A 21,416-nucleotide genomic window follows, 5' to 3' on the forward strand; every position below is an offset into this window, starting at 1 on the left:
ATAAACCAACCCAGTGAAAATTAGGATCTGGAGCAATATTTTCCCTTTCAGTGTATGTAACACTTCCAGGTGATTTCAGGATGCGGTGGAGTGTAATGAGCTGCACATTTTAGTCAGCGTGCCGCTTGTGGCTACCGGCCAATATCACAGCAATCCGTAGTTAGCAACTCAATTAGATTTAGTCGCTGTAAAGTTTAGTCCTGAATCCTTCCCGACATTTTGCTTCAGAATTCTCTGGGTTTATTTAATGGTTAAATGATTCCCTTTTCTCTGTAATAATAAAACAGTACTTGTACTTGATCCCAACTAAGATATAATTACCCCTTATTGGGGGCAGAACAGCCCTATTGGGTTTATTTCATGGTTAAATGATTCCCTTTTCTCTGTAATAATAAAACAGTACCTGTACTTGATCCCAACTAAGATATAATTACCCCTTATTGGGGCAGAACAGCCCTATTGGGTTTATTTAATGGTTAAATGATTCCCTTTTCTCTGTAATAATAAAACAGTACCTGTACTTGATCCCAACTAAGATATAATTACCCCTTATTGGGGGCAGAACAGCCCTATTGGGTTTATTTAATGGTTAAATGATTCCCTTTTCTCTGTAATAATAAAACAGTACCTGTACTTGATCCCAACTAAGATATAATTACCCCTTATTGGGGCAGAACAGCCCTATTGGGTTTATTTCATGGTTAAATGATTCCCTTTTCTCTGTAATAATAAAACAGTACCTGTACTTGATCCCAACTAAGATATAATTACCCCTTATTGGGGGCAGAACAAACCTATTGGGTTTAATTAATGTTTTATTGATTTTTTAGTAGATCCAAATTACGGAAAGACCCCTTATCTGGCATAACTTTGGTCCTGAGCATTCTGGATAATGGGTCCTATACCTGTACCACTGTAGCTCTGTTTGGACTGTACGTAATAACAATAATAATAATAACAATAATGTCACTGAACATGTCGCCGCCTCCAGAGACATGTTGTCATTTTCCCCCCTCTGCCCAGTACAAATAATGCTTAGAAAGTTTTCCTGTACAAAAATAAATGTGTCACCATAAAAATGAAACACAAGCTGACATTTCTGCCGCATACATAATATCCCCGGGGAACGGGGACATTGGCATAAATCATTTATTAGACTTATTTCTCGAAGCCAGAGAGCCGTGTTTTGTTGTTGATAAGACGGAGAGACTTACCTTTTGTTCTTGTGACTCAAAGCCGTTGCTACGGTTTGACACCGTACCGTGCGTATCCGCGGCCCTTATGGGCTATGTATTTTTTAATCCAGAAGATACTTACATCAAACAAGAGAAAGACATTGTTTCCTTGAGCTAGATAAACCCTTTTTGGGAAGAATATTAGTATTTGGAAATGACTTTACCTGTATATTAGAACTTCATCGTCTGAGCAATTGTACTGTAGCTGGTACATTTTTACTTTGGGGGCGGCCTTGCTCACTGACCATTTAACCAGAGCCGTGGAAGATGTCACTTCTGACACCACAACGGCCTTTTCTGGGGCTGTTTTAACTTCTCCTCGGTTGGATTTGGTCGAACTGGTGATGTCCGACAGCCTCGACTTGGGAGGGGCTGTCCGACCGGTGCCGTTGCTGACGTGGGGTATCTGGACAATCGATAGCTCCACGGGGGCGGTTAATTCGCCAGCTGCGTTGGCTGCGATGCAGGTAAAAGTACCATAATCCTTTGAGGTGGTGATGAGAATATCTAAAGTGCCATTATCGTACACAGTCGTCCTTGAGGAGTTGCCGATGAGCCTCCCATCTGGAGCGACCCAGTGTATGACTGGTAATGGATCCCCAACCGCTTTACATTTTAATGAAGCGGTTTGTCCTTCAAGAACAAGTAGCCTTTGCGTATACTGCGTAATCAAAGGTGGCTCACAGACAAACTCTTCTTCTCGAACGTACCAGAAATACCTCCCTTTAAGAGCGGAAGGAGAAGCACACGTTTCCATGTCATCTTCTCTATCCAGCCGCCTTAGCCACAAGAGCTCGCAATTACAATGAAGTGGGTTACCTCCAAAACTGAGAGACAGAGGAGGTGAAAATGGAGTAGCGGACGTCATTGAAATCTGTGACCGTGCAAAAATTGGATCCGGAGGTAGTTTCTGCAGCCTGTTAGACGTCAAATCCAGTCTGGCCAGTTTGTTCAGATCCTGAAACGTACCCTCTGTTATATAATAAATCAGATTATGGTCCAAGCTAAGCTGATGGAGGTTCACCATTCTCCTTACAGCATCCCACGGTACAGTCTTGAGATTATTATAAGAAAGATCCAAGTCTTCCAAAGTTTGCAAAAGGTCCTCAAAAGCATCTTCTGCTATGCTGTTTAGTTGGTTGTTATTCATGATCAGATGCTGTAGGTTGATTAATCCTCGAAATACATCATCCCCCAGGTTCGTCAGCCTATTACTATCCAAATGCAAAGAACGGAGGCTCTCGAGGTCAATGAATGAATAGGGCTGAATGTAACTGATAGTGTTTCTAGACAACGTCAGGTCAACCAGACCAGTCATGTTGGCAAAGTCTTGCCGGTTGATGCTTATAATGAAATTCCCTCCCAGGCGAAGTTCAACTGTCCTTCTGTCGATATCCATGGGCACGAAAAGTAGTCCCTTTGTTGGACACAAGGTGCCTAGTGATTCTGACAGGTTCTGACACACACAATATTTCGGACAGGAGTTGACCATTACTGCCATTCCAAACACCAGAAGGCTGCAGAGGATTTTTTCCATTGTAAGTCCAACAAAGATACCTAAAAAGAAAAAAAAAATCATTGTTAGAAGTTGAATTTATAATGTAGGATACTGCAATAGCAATGAAAAAAAGCTTCTGGATTGTGGAAGGAGACCTTATGGTATATACTGTACATGGAGATGTACTATGGTAGCTGCTATCTTAAACAAATGGAGGGATATTTTAGGGCTCTTTACTCAGGTATGGTAAAGCTTTCTGCAGAATAAATATAGCGTTCTAGGTAGCACTAATGTGGCTAATCTATACCTTTCCTTCTCTTTTAAAAGGCTGTTTTATATAGCAGATATACATTTTCTGATAACATAACATAATAAGAAAAAAACTATTTTGAAGGCAATGTTTGGGGAACTCGTAATGTCATGCTTGCAGTTCTGTCCCACACCAAGAACTTGAGTTATAGTGACTGAAGTCTATGTATGTACTGTATGTCAGTAACACATGTGCATTGACCAAAGGAATGAACATGTGTATACAAAGGAATGAACATGTTTTTGGTATCTTTGTGGAATCTACTAGAGAAGAAGAAGGATCAGCTGGAGGACCTGAGGTGACATTAGACCTCATAATGCAAAGAGAAGATGCCGACCCCCATGGTAACCCGTACTTAGTGACACCAGAGTAATGGGGACTCCATGAATGAGGTTAGCAAGTAACAGACTAGCCTCCTATCATAGTACATAGTTTTAGGCTTAGTGAGCAAGAGCTGTGTCCCATCAAGGAAGAACAGTGGACTTAGTATTCCCAAGACGGCACTCACCACAGTCAAGACTCTACCTTGGTAGCGCTCAAGATAGGGAATAGTCCCTTGGAGACTAATTCCACTGTTCTTTCATCAAGGAAGAACAGTGGACTTAGTATTCCCAAGACGGCACTTACCACAGTAGAGACTCTACCTTGGTAGGGCTCAAGATAGAGAATAGTCCCTTGGTGACCCGTAAAGTGCTTGATATTGTGTTGCTGTATCCATTTCCCTTGGCTATTACATGTACCAAGGTAGTACCTTTCTGTTTTTTGCCCTTTATTTGTACTGCAGTTTTAACTACAAGAGAGGTCCAGTGAGGGATGTCATGGAACAATGCTCTACTATTCAGCAGCTTTGGTTGGTTGTGCTACATGACAAATGACCATGAGTTGCAAAGAGTTGCAAAGTCATCAATTCCAAGGCACAATGGAATTACGTTGAACGATATTACATGCCAACAGATTTGACCAAGGTATTCAGATATCGGTATCATAATATTTTCAGAAAAAACAGCCAATTGTGGTGATTAGACAGCAACATGGAGAAACTCTTTAACACAGACAAGTCATTGAAGAGTTCTGTGATGCCTACAAACCCAATGAATTTCAAATTATACCGTTCCAAGTCATGTCAAGCCTCAGACCCGGGAGGATTGGGCTAACTCAGGATTTGTAGAAATCGATTGGTTTCCATTTAACCCTTTACCCCCTGGGGGTTGCTTATAGCTGCATATATCTGATTAGGCAGTTAGCAAAGTGATTGTGTTCCACAAGCAAGGTGCTGCTCCGTGGTCAAAACGACTCAACGTCCTTTGCAAAAGAGGAGTCAATTAATCTTGCCCGTTACACGTCCATTACACTGTCGGCAGTCAGGAGTGGCAAAGCAGGTAATGTGTTGTGTATATTATTATCATCCAATTAGCATTAATTGAGCGTAATTGGACCGTCAAATCCTATGAATCTGTCACTCAGTGCACGGCTCAGGCGTTTCTAATTATTTTCACTGCAAATAGTGTTAACAGGTGGCCTTGCCGTGAATGGGGAAATATTTGCCTTGTCTACAATGTTATTCACAATGGTTTGTGTCCATTAAATATATGAGGAGTAGAATGAAGATCAATGTCGCATGTTCGTGTCAAGTTTAATTTGTTATTTCATTTAAACATATGATGTCAAAATGTATTGCTCTTCCTTACAACCACACCGTATCCTTATTAGCAGTAGAACAACTGATATTACTATTGGAACACATTTTATAACAAGTTGCTTAGTTAAATAGGGTCTATACAGTCCATTGCCATTGGGGAACTCTTGATATCCCAGATGAAGTCTCTATGGGGGTCAGTTGATGGAAGTGCTCTCACTTGTTTCTCTGGAACAGCAGCTATGAGAGCTCCTTCTTTAGTTGCCTTCCCCACTGTGATCTCAAAGACTGACACAAAATGGAGTCCGGACAACTTGATGGATACACTTGATGCCTTTCAAAGCAAACAAGTAACCATTCCAAAATGTTCCCCTGTCTTGGTCCCTCAAAGAACGTCTTAATGTGCTTATACAGGTATGGGATCCCTTATCCGGAAACCCGTTATCCACAAAATTTTGAATTACGGAAAGGCTATCTCCCATAGACTCCATTATAATCAAATAATTTTATAAAATTATTTCCTTTTTCTCTGTAATAATAAAACAGTACCTGTACTTGATCCTAACTAAGATATAATTACCCCTTATTGGGGGCAGAACAGCCCTATTGGGTTTATTTCATGGTTAAATGATTCCCTTTTCTCTGTAATAATAAAACAGTACCTGTACTTGATCCCAACTAAGATATAATTACCCCTTATTGGGGCAGAACAGCCCTATTGGGTTTATTTCATGGTTAAATGATTCCCTTTTCTCTGTAATAATAAAACAGTACCTGTACTTGATCCCAACTAAGATATAATTACCCCTTATTGGGGTAGAACAGCCCTATTGGGTTTATTTAATGGTTAAATGATTCCCTTTTCTCTGTAATAATAAAACAGTACCTGTACTTGATCCCAACTAAGATATAATTACCCCTTATTGGGGCAGAACAGCCCTATTGGGTTTATTTCATGGTTAAATGATTCCCTTTTCTCTGTAATAATAAAACAGTACCTGTACTTGATCCCAACTAAGATATAATTACCCCTTATTGGGGCAGAACAGCCCTATTGGGTTTATTTAATGGTTAAATGATTCCCTTTTCTCTGTAATAATAAAACAGTACCTGTACTTGATCCCAACTAAGATATAATTACCCCTTATTGGGGCAGAACAGCCCTATTGGGTTTATTTAATGAGCAAATGTATAAGCAAATGCTCATTTCTTTTTTCTCTTATCTCTTTCTTGAAGCCAACACAGTCTATTGCTTTTAACTTGTTTTTACAATATGACTTTTGGTCTCATCACCTGATGCTATTTTATATTTAGGGTGGGCATGCACAAAAAGAACAACTTTGGAAAACCATTGGTGGTTAGGGGTTAATCCAGCCCCTAATGAATTTCCTTCCAGTATGACTGAATATGACTAAATCCCTCATATTCATTGCCGGGGTGTAAGGGAATAGAAAGACATTCATTTGCCTGATTTCCTTCTGCAAGATCGTTAGGCTGAATGTGTTATGCAGATGATGAAGCCTTTGAAATATCTTGTAGGGAAAGAAGAATGGGGCGAAGCGTATTCATGCAACAAGCCTACCTGCAGATTGGAGATGGGAGATAGGAAACCTGACAATAATGACGGGCTCATTTGTTGCCTTTCCATTGAGAGGCTTCTCAATGAGGTTTCCAGGAACCGTCAATAAACTGACAAAACTCATGTAGCTTCTGTTTGTTGTCAATTACAGACCGTTAATGAGTTACATTCCATCAATTAGTGTATGAAATTCAGTCTAATCTACATGTTGTTTCAAATTAAAGCACAGAATGTCCAGTTTGATATATTCACCCTACAGTTAGTCTATACATCTCCATTAACCCCAAATATGTTTGTATTCTAAGTCTTAGGTGATTGTATCTCCTTGCAAGGGTATAGAAGATCATGGCTAATAAGAAAGTCCAAGGCCAAGGTCCCTTAACTCACACAGTGATCAAATAGTTCCAAAATAAGTCTTTCTAGATTGGATTAGCCAGTGTGAATCCAACAAAAAACATTTAGGTCTTCACCAGAAGTTTCATAGGACCCACCTTGGTTTTGAGTTTTGTTCAAGGATAGAGAAGATCGTGGCTAATAAGAAAGTCCAAGGCCAAGGACCCTTAACTCGCACAGTGTTCAAATAGTTTCAGAATGTCTTCCTAGATTGGATTAGCCAGTGTGAATCCAACATTAACATTTAGGTCTTCAAAAGATGTTTGATAGGACCCACCTTGGTTTTGAGTTTTGTACAAGGGTAGAGAAGATCATGGGCAACAATATGTTCTGGGCCAAGGTTCCTTAACTCGCACAGTGATCAAATAGTTCCAAAATAAGTCTTCCTAGATTGGTTTAGCCAGTGTGAATCCAACAAAAAACATTTAGGTCTTCTCAAGATGTTTGATAGGACACACCTTGGTTTTGAGTTTTGTGCATTGGGTTGGTGCTCAACTGCAGTGTTGTGTGTTTACTTGCTATTCATGTCCGCAAGTTGGTGGCTAACATAAAACAATCAATAGACTAATCAAAACTTCTTCTACAAATTGACTAAGGTCAAACACCATACATTCTCAAACACTAAAGGGCCAAAGAGACACTACTGAATGGCTCTGCCTGTACAAACCTGTACCTGTGTAGCGTGAATGGGGGGGAGCAATGATTTTATTACTTCTCCGCCTTTTTGGTTGCTATGCATGCACACTTGAAACAAGGAATGGTATCACCACAGAGGGAGGGACAGGAAGTCAAGTGGAGAAATATGGCAGCCACCAGTCCCGCCACACAGCTCTGAACCCTACTGCACCCACTACACCTTTAATAATTTATTTGTGCTTTCCTCAACCCAATATTTTTTTGCATCCTACACACACTCTACTTTCCCTTTAAAAACAAGAAGCAATCTTGGGGTATATATTCTTTTTGCACTGATTCAAAGCAGAATCAACCATCCAGCTTAGTCTCTTCTTGATGTCCATGATTAGGCAGATAATAAATATAAACAGACTTTAGGTCAGGATGGAAATGTAAAAGTTGGAAAAGCAGCAGCCAACTCCCCCAACCATATATAATGCCCATAAATGCAAAATAAATAGAAATTGAATGTAATCTTGAGAACCAACAGGCTACAAATAAACCCCATAGCTCTTCAGCTGAACCTGTATATATCTTTAAATATCAACGGCTTTCAGTCATCGCCTTGACTTTCACTTGTAAAAGTTCATTACCAGATGGAAGAAGTGGTGGTGCAGTAATTATCAGGACTATTGACACTGCAATTCTCTGTCTGGGTGAATGCGGATCAGTAATCTTATCTGACACCTAATTCAGACTGGAATGAGAAGACTCTCCTGAGCCCAAAATAACATCTCACGGCACAAAACACTTTCTTCCAAGTAACAGAGAGATGGGCCTCCCCCATTTTCTAAAGCAATTTCAGACATAAAGGGATTCTGTCATTATTTTTATAACATCCTTTTAATTTCTAAATTACACTCTTTACACAGCTAATAATGCCCTCTGCCATTTAACATTTTATTCTTGAACCAACAAATGTATTTGTAGCTGTAATATTGGTGTGTAGGCGCCATCTCAGTGCCTTGTGCCTGAGTCTGAGCTTTCAGCCAGCGCTACTCATTAGAACTGCTTTCAGCTAACCTATTGTTTCTCCTACTCCCATGTAACTGGAGGAGTCCCAAGCCGGACTTGGATTTCTTACTATTGAGTGCTATTCTGATACCTACTGGGAGCTGCTATCTTGCTCCCTTCCCATTGTTCTGCTGATCGGCTGCTGGGGGGAGGGGAGGGGGGATATCACTCCAACTTGCAGCGCAGCAGTAAAGTGTGCCTGAGTCTGAGCTTTCAGAAGGAGCCAGCGCTACACATTAGAACTGCTTTCAGCTAACCTATTGTTTCTCCTACTCCCATGTAACTGGAGGAGTCCCAAGCCGGACTTGGATTTCTTACTATTGAGTGCTATTCTGAAACCTACTGGGAGCTGCTATCTTGCTCCCTTCCCATTGTTCTGCTGATGGGGGTGAGGAGGGGGGGATATCACTCCAACTTGCAGCGCAGCAGTAAAGTGTGACTGAAGTTTATCAGAGCACTTATTAAGTCACATGGCTGAGGGCACCTGGGAAACTAAGAATATGTTTAGTCCCATGTTAAATTTTCAAATTAAATATAAAAAAAACAGTTTTTGAAAAATGGATTGCAATGCAATATTTCATTGGAGGAGCACTACTAACTAGTGTATTTTGTAAAAACACTGTAAAAAACAATATTTAACTCCATTAAACTATCCAGCTGGACCCCCTATGTTTATGTACATTTAGTAAGTGAGCCTTCTCGGAGCACAAACGATCCCGTATACCTACGAGCAAGTTACGTTGGAACTGAATCAAGATGAGTATTGTGCTACAATCTGCCCCTTTAATTACATGTAAAACATATTCCGCTATCAATCATCCCGCTAGTCATAATATCATTTCCGCCTTTGCCTTGCAGGACACGGGTTTTTATTGTTCTCACACAGGAACAAGAGCGGCGCCGGGGATGCATTTAATTGCTGTCCCTGGAGAAGAACAAAAGGACACCTCGTTCAGCCAATTTGAAACCTTTCCTCCGGGACCACCAATCATTTTCCTGCCGCGGCTCCGCCATGCAAGAGAAGGCGCCTCAATTACCCGGGAATACAATTTATTCTGCCCGACGCTCTCCCCAACAGAACTAAATAAATAACCACGGCTGCAAGATTTAAATGCCTGGGGGGCCCCCTCTCCGCGTGGAAATAATCAAACAGCCTTATTTATAAATTAAAAGCCCAATCTGCTTAGCAACAGGATTTTTTTTTTTTTTGAAGACGGGGGTTCTAGGAAAAAAAAAAATAATAAGCCCGACGCTGTCATTTTCCGGGTCTTTGGTATTTATTAATTGTAGAAAATGTTAACGAGGCGCTGGGGAATATCTCCCGGAGGAACGAGCGAGCGGTTTAGCAAGTTGTGCATAAAGTTTATTTACTCCAATCAAGTTCATAAAGTGAGCGCGCGGCTTAGCGTTTCATAACTCGCTATAAGAGGCCGGAGAATTGCATCGCGGTTACTTCAAAGCATTTAATTTGTGGCTCCTCATGAGTAAAACTGATGAGATTTTCCCCACTCTTAACATTAATCTTCTCCTTAATTGCCCAGTGCGAACGATCTTTGCATCAAACTGGCTCTTAGCACCATCCAGTTGGGCCTATGTATCAGAGGTAATTAGGAAACCATGACTTATAGACCTACTTATAAGTACATTCCAACTCCAGTGTTTTCCCACTATGTAATTTCCTGGCTTATTAGATGGGTATATTAGCTTTATTTCATTATCAGTGAAGCTTAAGGTCCACGTTCCTTGTTTGTGGTCTCTGGAATTTGTCTAATGAAGATATTAAGAAGTTACATCAAAATAATCTCTCTTTTGCTTCCTCCCCCGGTTCCTATGAAAGGCATAGACTCTTCATTGGACTGAGACTGCTTTTGTCCATTTGTCAAGTTCTTCATCGGGACATTGGCCAGTGGACTGGGGGGTTGAATTTTGGCCAGCATGTCGGTCTGAGTTATGTTAATTCTTTCTTGTGAAGTTTTTAATAAAAAACATAAAAACCCTGTGAAATTGTCAATGACGTTACTGATAATTATCATTTATTTTCTTAAGGTCCCCATACACAGGCCGATTGTAGCTGCCGATATCGGTCCCTTAGACTGATTCAGCAGTTTATCGGGTCATGTAGGGGCAAAACAACGGGCCTGCCCGACCAATATCTGGCCTGAAATGGGCCAGATCTCGATCTGATTGGGGACCGCATTGGCTCGTTAATGCGGTCCCCAAACCGACTGTGCCTATTACCGGTGTTCTAATTCGATCGTTTGGCCCCAAGGCGGTGGGTGATATCGGGAGAAGATCTGCTCACTTGGCGACCTCGTGTATTAACGTGTATTGCCACCTTTACAAGTATCCAGGAAACAATGAAGCCAACTGATCATGTTACTGATTAACTCCATAAAAATAGGAAGGGTCTGAACCTTAGGTTGGGAAATTGAACTTAAACCCAAGGCAAGAAATGATCATAAATGTTAATCAGGCCAGATTACTTGTCAATATGTCTAGTGCAGTCAACAATCACCAGTATGGCCTACTATATCCAGGATATCCAACCCTAGCTAAGTTCTAGGTTGGCTCAGAATCCAGTTACCCATGTTCTCATTCTCTTGCTAACAGAAGCTACACTGGTAATAGAGTCTGCTATAAATACTAGGGATAGGGCACTAACCTCCGGTCCCTAACTAAATCCATGATTATATCTTGGATCAGGACCTTTCATTTTAATGGATATGTGTTCATCAACTCAAGGGATTGAAGAAAAAAGACCGACTTTCACTTATGGACACCTTTAAGGTTACAGGTAAAGATAAGATCCAAAATGTGAGGTACAATGGGATAAACTGCCTTTGCCATTGTATCAGGACCAGCGATCGGTTCCTACTGGTAGAACTAGGGGACCACAATGTAGTTTCAGGGGACATTGGTAGAAGTATATGAAGTCAGGTCCAAGGAGGAAAGTAAATGGGAGGCAGGATAGATTCTTGGCAAACAGTAACACTTTACTGAAGCAGAGGCAGGGCTGATACGTCAAGACAGTAAGTAGTAGAGAGACTTTTCTAGCCCCAATTATAAGTCCAATATTTGGCCACATACCCCTTTAGCTCATAGCACATCGTTCATAGCAACCTTTCAGCCATATTTCTGTGAAACACTATGGGGCACATTTACTAATCCACGAATCCGAATCACGAATGGGAAAAAATCGCATTGGAAACGAGAATTTCAGAAGATCGCAAATATCACGAAAATGCTTAAGAAAAAATCGTATTAGTCACGATAATATCGTATTGGCGATCCGAAAGTCACGAAATTTTCTTCCCGAACAATTGTAAACAGCGGTAAAACCTTTCCGATTTTTTCGTGCAAACGTCCGAAAAAGTAGTGCGGCGTACGAAAAAGTAGTGCGGCGTACGAAAAAGTCGTGCGGACACCCGAAAAAAACGGTGAAAATACACTCGGAGCGTTCATGCTTTTGTAAATGTTCCCCTATGACACTAATATTAATAAATATTCAATGTTAGATTCCTGGAGGATCTAAGACAGTAAGACAGGGGTGGCCAGACTTTTCCCAATGGCGATCGACCAATGACTCCTCCCCCAAGACGCAGCGTACGTACGCATTCACGGCGCACTTCCGCATCCCCTGGGGATCGACTAGTGGACCGTGATCTACGTCTTGGCCTCCCCTGATCTAAGAGAACATTCTGCCCATATCTATACCCTCTCCGTCCTTCATGAAGGGCAACCCGGGCTCCCCTAGTGGGGCAGCTGCACAGTTTGAAAAAACCACTGGTCTCAAATTACATGAAACTCAAACCATCCATTTTGAAAAATCTACTAAACGAGATGCAGAATTTGAACAGAATTCCAACCATCTGGGCTGAACACTAGGCATTATCCTCACAGGAAGCAACACCCCATTCCCGGTGCCCTGCCCCTGGGGGTAAATGCCATGCACCAATAAACAGATTATTAATCATTGTTTACATGGATGAGCCTGTCCTTTTCAGGATGGCATATGGTTGCACCTGGCTTAATTCCCTTTCACAGCTGCCATTTAATTGTGCAAGGTCTCTTGTGATGGATTCGGAAGCACCGCTGTTATTTATCGGAGCACTAAAATCATATCATAAAAGCATTTTATGATACAGAAGAAGCTACAGAGAGTTATAACTGAACCCAAGTAGAAATAGCTTGCACATTTGTGTAGATAGGAACTAGAGGAAGATGGGTGAAAACATAACTCTACTTCAGTAAGGAGAGGCAAATAAGCAAGTTCACCAGCTTACTGTCACGTAGCAGCGGTTTGAGGACAGAAGAACTAACCTGGAGGCAGAAAGATGAGACATCCAAGAACACCAAAGATACATGGGTTAAGAACTTATCAGACAGGGTACTTACTCAGCCAGAAAAGGACGTGCTAGCCAAGGGGCTAAACTATGCAGTGACACCACAACACATCCCAGTGGTTGAGCTCATCACAGCCACAGAATCTGGCATCAATAACAACCATATAAAGGTGGAGGAAGCAGAACAACTCAGACTAAAAGTGTCAGCTGCATTGTCAAGTGCCAGAGCACCCACCTCTAACCTTACTACACAAGAGAGGAGAGCTCTCACATCCCTTAGTAAGGACCCGAGCATCACCATCCTGCCAGCAGATAAAGGGCGATGCACAGTTGTGCTAAACACAACTGACTATCACTGCAAAATGACCTCACTACTCAGTGATAGCAATACATATGAACCTTTAAGGAGAGACCCAAACAGCAGGTACAAGAAAAAGGTGATAGATTGCCTACAACAACTTGAAAAGCAGGAAGCCATTGATCGAGCTTTATACCACCGCCTGTACCCCAGAGAAGCTACACCATGCTTATATGGACTCCCCAAGATACATAAAGATGGAGCACCACTCAGGCCTATTGTCAGCAGCATCAATTCAGTGACTTACAGCATTGCAAAATACTTGGCCAACATCTTAGCCCCATTGGTAGGTAAAACAGTGCATCATATCCAAAATGCCAAAGAGTTTGTCACCAATATTCAAGGAGTTAAACTAGAGGCAGAAACTATGGTATCATATGATGTCACTTCACTGTTCACATGTATACCTACCACAGAGGCTACTGAGACTGTAAGAAATCGACTGCAGAAAGATAACACCCTCAGCAGCAGAACGAAACTCAGTCCCAACCAAGTATGTTTATTGTTAGATTTGTGCCTGAACACCACATACTTCAAATACAAGGACCAATTTTACAGGCAAAAACATGGCTGTGCAATGGGTTCACCAGTTTCTCCCATTGTAGCAAACTTGTATATGGAAGAAGTGGAAAGGAAGGCCCTACTCACATTCAATGGAACTACACCAAGTCACTGGTTCAGGTATGTAGATGACACTTGGGTTAAAATCAGATCCAACGAAGTGGCAGCCTTTTCAGAACACATTAACTCAGGGGACAACAACATCAAGTTCACAAGGGAGGATGTCCATGAGAACAAACTTGCTTTTTTGGACTGTTTGATATCCATTCAAGAGGGGGGTATCTTGAAAACAGAAGTATACAGGAAACCCACTCACACGGATCAATATCTGTTGTTCGATTCCCACCATCCGCTGGAACACAAACTGGGGGTCATTAGAACTCTACACCACAGGGCGGAAAGTGTAACAACTGATACAGAGTCCAAGGACAAGGAATGTAAACATCTCAGAGGAGCACTGAAAGCTTGTGGCTACCCAGACTGGGCCTTTGTCAAAACAAGAGCAACTAAGCCCAACAGGAACACCAAAAGGAATAACCGTCCTGAGGCAGAGAGAAGGCACAATATAGTCATCCCCTATGTAGCAGGAGTGTCGGAGAAACTCAGGAGAATTTTCAACAAACACCACATCCCTGTGTTTTTCAAACCTAGCAACACACTGAGACAAAAACTTGTACACCCAAAGGATCCAACACCAAAGGAAAAACAAAGCAATGTTGTATACGCAGTCCAGTGTAGCGAGGAGTGCACAGACCTTTACATTGGTGAGACAAAGCAACTGCTCTCCAAGCGAATGGCTCAGCATAGGAGGGCGAACACTACAGGCCAGGACTCTGCTGTCTTTCTACACCTAAAAGACAAGGGACACTCCTTTAAAAATAGCAATGTCCAAATTTTGGACAAAGAAGACCGCTGGTTTGAAAGAGGTGTAAAAGAGGCCATTCATGTCAAAGTGGAGAAACCATCCCTTAACAGAGGCGGGGGACTTCGACACCATCTGTCTGCTACATACAATGCTGTTCTAACATCTGTACCCCGGCAGTTTCACAACTCTTCACATATCCATTCATGCAACTCTAACAAGTAACACCTGTTTGAAGAGTTGCATGATACTTTGGTAATCCTTTCAAAGTAACTCCACAGCATTCACACCTCTGTGAGTTTCAGATATCACCTTTCTGAAGAGTTACATAGTGCCATTGTGATTACATAGTTACATAGTTACATAGTTACATAGGGTTGAAAAAAGACCAGTGTCCATCAAGTTCAACCCATCCAAGTAAACCCAGCACACCTAACCCACACCTACCAATCTATACACTCACATACATAAACTATAAATACAACCACTAGTACTAACTGTAGATATTAGTATCACAATAGCCTTGGATATTCTGATTGATCAAGAACTCATCCAGGCCCCTCTTAAAGGCATTAACAGAATCTGCCATTACCCCATCACTAGGAAGGGCATTCCATAACCTCACTGCCCTCACCGTGAAAAACCACCTACGCTGCTTCAAATGGAAGCTCCTTTCCTCTAATCTAAAGGGGTGACCTCTGGTGCGTTGATTGTTTTTATGGGAAAAAAGAACATCCCCCAACTGCCTATAATCCCCTCTAATGTACTTGTACAGAGTAATCATGTCCCCTCGCAAGCGCCTCTTTTCCAGAGAAAACAACCCCAACCTCGACAGTCTCACCTCATAGCTTAAATCTTCCATCCCCTTAACCAGTTTAGTTGCAGTCTCTGCACTCTCTCCAGCTCATTAATATCCTTCTTAAGGACTGGAGCCCAAAACTGCACTGCATACTCAAGGTGAGGCCTTACCAGGGACCTATAAAGGGTCAAAATTATGTTCTCATCCCTTGAGTCAATGCCCTTTTTTATACAAGACAGCACTTTATTTGCTGTAGTAGCCACAGAATGACACTGCCTGGAATTAGACAACTTGTTATCAACAAAAACCCCTAGATCCTTCTCCATTAAGGATACCCCCAACACACTCCCATTCAGTAGATAGTTTGCGTTTATATTATTTCTACCAAAGTGCATAACTTTGCACTTATCAACATTGAACCTCATTTCCCAGTTTGCTGCCCAGTTTTCCAATTTTGTCAAATCTCTCTGCAAAGCGGCGGCATCCTGCATGGAACTTATAGTTTTGCACAATTTAGTGTCATCAGCAAAAATAGAAACAGTACTGTCTATGCCCCCCTCCAGGTCATTAATAAACAAGTTAAACAGCAAAGGACCAAGGACTGACCCCTGCGGTACCCACTAACCACACTGGTCCAATTAGAAAATGTTCCATTTACAACCACTCTTTGCACTCTATCCTTCAGCCAGTTCTCTATCCAATTACAAATATTATGTTCTAGGCCAATATTCCTTAATTTGATCATTAACCTTCTGTGAGGTACTGTATCAAACGCTTTAGCAAAGTCCAAGTAGATCCCATCCACTGCCATTCCAGCATCAAGGTTCCTGCTCACCTCCTCATAAAAGGCAACTAAATTAGTCTGGCAAGATCTGTTACGCATAAAACCATGTGGCACAAACTAATAGTATTGTGAACTGCAATGTATTCAAGTACCCTATCCCTTATTACCCCTTCCAAAAGTTTTCCTACTACTGATGTCAGACTAACAGGCCTATAGTTTTCAGGCTGAGAACGGGATCCCTTTTTAAATAACGGTACCACATTAGCAATCCGCCAGTCTCTCGGCACCATGCCAGACCTCAATGAATCCTGAAAAATTAAGTGAAGAGGTTTGGCAATCACAGCGCTCAGCTCATTTAATACCCTGGGATGAATCCCATCCGGCCCTGGACCTTTGTTTCCCTTTACATGTTCCAGTCTCTATTGAATTCCCTCCCGAGTGACCCATGCGCCAATAGCTAAATTACTAGAACTGGGCATATTAAAAGGAAAGCCTTCATTATCTGGCTCCTCAGATGTATAGACAGATGAAAAATAAGAGTTCAAAATTTCAGCTTTTTCCCCGTTCTCATCAACCAACGTACCCCCCCGTGATAATAAAGTTCCCACCCCTTCTTGCTTCATTTTTTTACTATTCACATAATTAAAAAAGAATTTAGGATTCTTTTTACTCCTAGCTGCAATATCCCTTTCCATCTCTATTTTAGCTTGCCTGATAGCTTTTTTGCTGCTTTATTTGCTTCCTTGTACCTGATGAAAGTTTCCACTGTCCCAGCTAACTTGAATGCCCTAAAAGCACGTTTTTTCTTACCAACCTCGACAATAACACTTTTATTCAGCCATAAAGGTTTTGCTTTGGATTAGTGGAAGAGTACATATGCTGAGGACTTCCCATACCAGTCAGTTGAACTGAAGAAGCTGCTCGGATGAGTAGTGAAACGTCTTCAATGATTACTAAACAAGTCCAGTTGCTTCAAATTTATTTATACTAGATATAACTCTACTTCCCATCCAATACAATCCATAGTGCTGGGCTGTGATCTTCTTACAGTCCTGGCCCAGAAGCTTACACTTCATCATAAATTCATCATATGCCTTTAGGCTAAAGTGGGGCTCTTGCTTCCACTATTGGTTACATCTATAGTTCTTAAACCAACCATTGTCCAGTGACAGTGAAGATGAGGCCAACTACACAAACATGGAATATGCTGAAGGGCAGTGGCTGAAGGTAACTCTGGGTTGGTGGTTACAATCAGGGAGGAGATAATTTAAACACGTATATAACAGTTTCAGACCCCTGCACCCCTAATTGTAATATTTCAGTTGAAGTGAGGCCGGTTTATGGTCTTTGATAAGCACTGAAGGCCATAGAAAGAACTATTGTTATACAGTATATAATGGTCCTCACAATGGTCCCTAAAATTAAGGTGGCCATAAACTAATCCAGGTCAACAAATGAGCCACTCTTCCACCTACGGTGGGCGATATTGTGCTATTCCAACAATTTGGCCCTATGGCTAAACAATCGAATTACAATGACAGATATAAGAGCTGTTGGAGCAAGGACTGCATCAATGAGCTCATGTGGTCCTGATAGGACCTTTTTGTTTTAAGATCTCTGCAATAAAGACAAGTTTTAGTGGACCAAGGAGTGCGTGCCATTTTTCTTCAAACTGATGTCCTGATAGGAAAAACAAACTTGGTCAATCAACATCTTGACAATTTTAGGCAAGATATAAATCAGTTAGGCCAGTCAGAGGGCCCCATAACCAGGAAGACTCTAATCATCATCTTAAATCTGCCCATGTATGTCCTTTATTCATTATTTATTTAGTCAGTTGGTTGCAAAGGATTCAAAAATGACTCCACATATGAGGACCACAAATGACCTACTAAAACAATAACATCCATCATGAAGAAATTAAATTAGATTGCTTTGATGAATAAGTCAAATAACCACAACATGTGTGGAGGGGGTGATAAGATGGTTACTAGGGACAGATCTCAAAGAACCAGGGTCCATAAACCATAAAGTGTTCCATATGTGGCCACCATAATACTGCTCTAGGCTTAGACATGCAGGTCATAGCTTTATGGCAGATATCCACAAATTTCATCCAACATAACAAAATATTACATGAGGAATTCCACTCTGACGATAAAGTCAAATAAACACAACATTTGTGGGGGATGATAAGATGATCACTATGGACAGATCTCAAAGAACCAGGGTCCATAAAACATAAAGTGTTCCATATGTGGCCACCATAATACTGCTCTAGGCTTAAGGTGGCCATACATGGGCCGATTGCAGCTGCCGATACTGGTCCCTTGGACCGATTTGGCAGCTTATCGGCCCGTGTAGGGGAAGGAACTAGGGGCATGCCCGACCGATATCTGGCCTGAAATTGGCCAGATATCGATCGGGCAGGTTAAAAGATTTAGTCTGGATCGGGGACCACATCAACGAACTGACTGCCCCATTGCCGCCAATATAATTAGCCTACATTTTCCCCAATATCGCCCTCCCGTAGGTGGGGATATCGGGAGAAGATCTTCATGTGTATGGCCACCTTTAGACATGCAAGTCATAGCTTTATGGCAGATAATGAAATATTACAAGAGAAATTCCACTCTGTCCTTGGGCCCAATGTCTCTGTATAACTAGGTAGAAGGTGTAATGAACGAAGGACGTATTTATAGAAGAGCGGAATGGAAACATTTTCCCACTATTGAAAGAACGATTGGCTTCCTGCATGGACAATAGCACAATCCTAAGAGACAAACGAGCTGTCTGATGAGTTATTTCTACTGGGTCAGGTTGTTCCTTCTCATTCTAACAGCTTCCTTGTCCAATCAAAACTTTGGACTAAAATAAAACTATGCGCCGGGGCCATTTGTGCCGTTGGTTTTACCCGTCTCTGCCGGAGATCAGTATTGATACCAGACCATTACGGAAGATTAACTGATACTTTTATGTCAAACTAATAGTAACGCATCTCTTTGTATCCCATCGGCGAGCGAGGAAACGCGGGGAATTGGTTCAGACCGGAGGATAAATGGGCTCTCGATGGGCAATGTAATGTGTCTGTTCTTGTGTATTATGCCCATCCGAAGAGCATCTATTTCCACATATGAGAGGAGACGTCTATACGCTTTGTATTCCGGGCTCCAGAGACTGCCTTGATAATGCTTTTCTCTGAGATTAAGCTGGGCCTAATGTTCAATCTATAACTGGAAATCCTGGTGAGGAACGTGGTTATAACATGTGCCATTAATCTCGGTTTTTACCCCCCGTGGGAACGTGTAATAGTATTCTTTAATACCCCTCCCTCTATCTCTGTGCAGGTCGGATAATGAGGAGGAATAGGACTTTCAAGAAAGACTATTTGCTAGACAGTCGGGACTGCAGAGCTAATGGGGAAAGATGATGATGTTTCAAACAGGAAGTGGAATTAAAGGGGAACTAAACCCTGCGGCACAGCGCGGCTCAACCAAACGTTACTCAGCTGTTGCCGGACTACAAATCCCAGAATAATGTAACATATAATGAAGGGTGAGGCATGCTGGGAGCTGTAGTCCAGCAACATCAGGGCTGTATTCTTAAAGCAATATTGCCCAATAAAACTTTCCCCCATTAAAATGCAAGAAATCCCCCAATGAGAATCCCAGCTGATGTGAGTAAATCCGGCTCCCTGTTCTCTGTTCCTGCAATTGGAGTTGGGAGCCTGCAGCCTTGTGCCTTTATATGGGGGGCACAGAACCCCTCAGTGACTGCTAATATCCTTATCATTTACAGTAGGGGGTACATTAGCCCTTATAATACATGAGTGATACTCAGAGTTCCCTGTATAACTCAGCCTGCAGCCTTGTGCCTTTATATGGGGGGCACAGAACCCCTCAGTGACTGCTAATATCCTTATCATTTACAGTAGGGGGTACATTATCCCTTATAATATATGAGTGATACTCAGAGTTCCCTGTATAACTCAGCCTGCAGCCTTGTGCCTTTATATGGGGGGCACAGAACCCCTCAGTGACTGCTAATATCCTTATCATTTACAGTAGGGGGTACATTATCCCTTATAATACATGAGTGATACTCAGAGTTCCCTGTATAACTCAGCCTGCAGCCTTGTGCCTTTATATGGGGGGCACAGAACCCCTCAGTGACTGCTAATATCCTTATCATTTACAGTAGGGGGTACATTATCCCTTATAATACATGAGTGATACTCAGAGGTCCCTGTATAACTCAGCCTGCAGCCTTGTGCCTTTATATGGGGGGCACAGAACCCCTCAGTGACTGCTAATATCCTTATCATTTACAGTAGGGGGTACATTATCCCTTATAATACATGAGTGATACTCAGAGTTCCCTGTATAACTCAGCCTGCAGCCTTGTGCCTTTATATGGGGGGCACAGAACCCCTCAGTGACTGCTAATATCCTTATCATTTACAGTAGGGGGTACATTATCCCTTATAATACATGAGTGATACTCAGAGTTCCCTGTATAACACACATTAGTTTGGGTAAATACCCAGCACCATGAAACATCCCAAACAAGAACATTTACACCTTTTAAATATGTTACAATACTCGTAAAATCATGTTTTAATTAACGCTATTTCTGTTCTGCGTTGGGAATATTCCAGCTGGTGGAGGCATCTATAACTTGTATCTCTCCATCTGTTGCTGGAATACAGCTCCCAGCTTCCCATGACAACATTTGGCCGTTGGACCTAAGGATTCATGCTGAGCTTTAAGGGGAACGAAGCAAAAACTCGATAATCTGAAAAGGAAACTATAAATAAAAGACAAGATGGTGCCACATAAAAGAGCAACTTGTATCATATATATTCCTTATATTGATATAGCTCTCATTTGCCTACAGAAATAGGGGTTGGTAGCACTAGGTAGGTACCTAATATATAGGGGCAGAGACAGGGGAAAGTGTTGGAAGGGTTACTGCCTGCCCTGCTCTCATTTCCCTACAGAAATAGGGGTTGGTAGCACTAGGTAGGTACCTAATATATAGGGGCAGAGACAGGGGAAAGTGTTGGAAGGGTTACTGCCTGCCCTGCTCTCATTTGCCTACAGAAATAGGGGTTGGTAGCACTAGGTAGGTACCTAATATATAGGGGCAGAGACAGGGGAAAGTGTTGGAAGGGTTACTGCCTGCTCTGCTCTCATTTCCCTACAGAAATAGGGGTTGGTAGCACTAGGTAGGTACCTAATATATAGGGGCAGAGACAGGGGAAAGTGTTGGAAGGGTTACTGCCTGCCCTGCTCTCATTTCCCTACAGAAATAGGGGTTGGTAGCACTAGGTAGGTACCTAATATATAGGGGCAGAGACAGGGGAAAGT

At 41.9% G+C, this 21,416-nt stretch overlaps 1 protein-coding gene across 2 annotated transcripts in view; it reads right to left on the reverse strand.

The window, feature by feature from the left end:
- lrfn2 (leucine rich repeat and fibronectin type III domain containing 2) overlaps positions 1-21,416 on the reverse strand; it is a 341,651-nt gene that overhangs the window by 72,531 nt on the left and 247,704 nt on the right. For both annotated transcript variants that reach the window (XM_031902656.1, XM_031902655.1), the window contains exon 4: positions 1,400-2,792. In XM_031902656.1, coding sequence (XP_031758516.1) covers positions 1,400-2,772 — 1,373 coding nt within the window. In that variant the 5' untranslated portion in view covers positions 2,773-2,792. The remainder of the gene's footprint in view (positions 1-1,399; positions 2,793-21,416) is intronic.

The sequence above is a fragment of the Xenopus tropicalis genome, chromosome 5 (assembly GCF_000004195.4).
Source record: "Xenopus tropicalis strain Nigerian chromosome 5, UCB_Xtro_10.0, whole genome shotgun sequence".
NCBI classification, from domain to species: Eukaryota; Metazoa; Chordata; class Amphibia; order Anura; family Pipidae; genus Xenopus; species Xenopus tropicalis.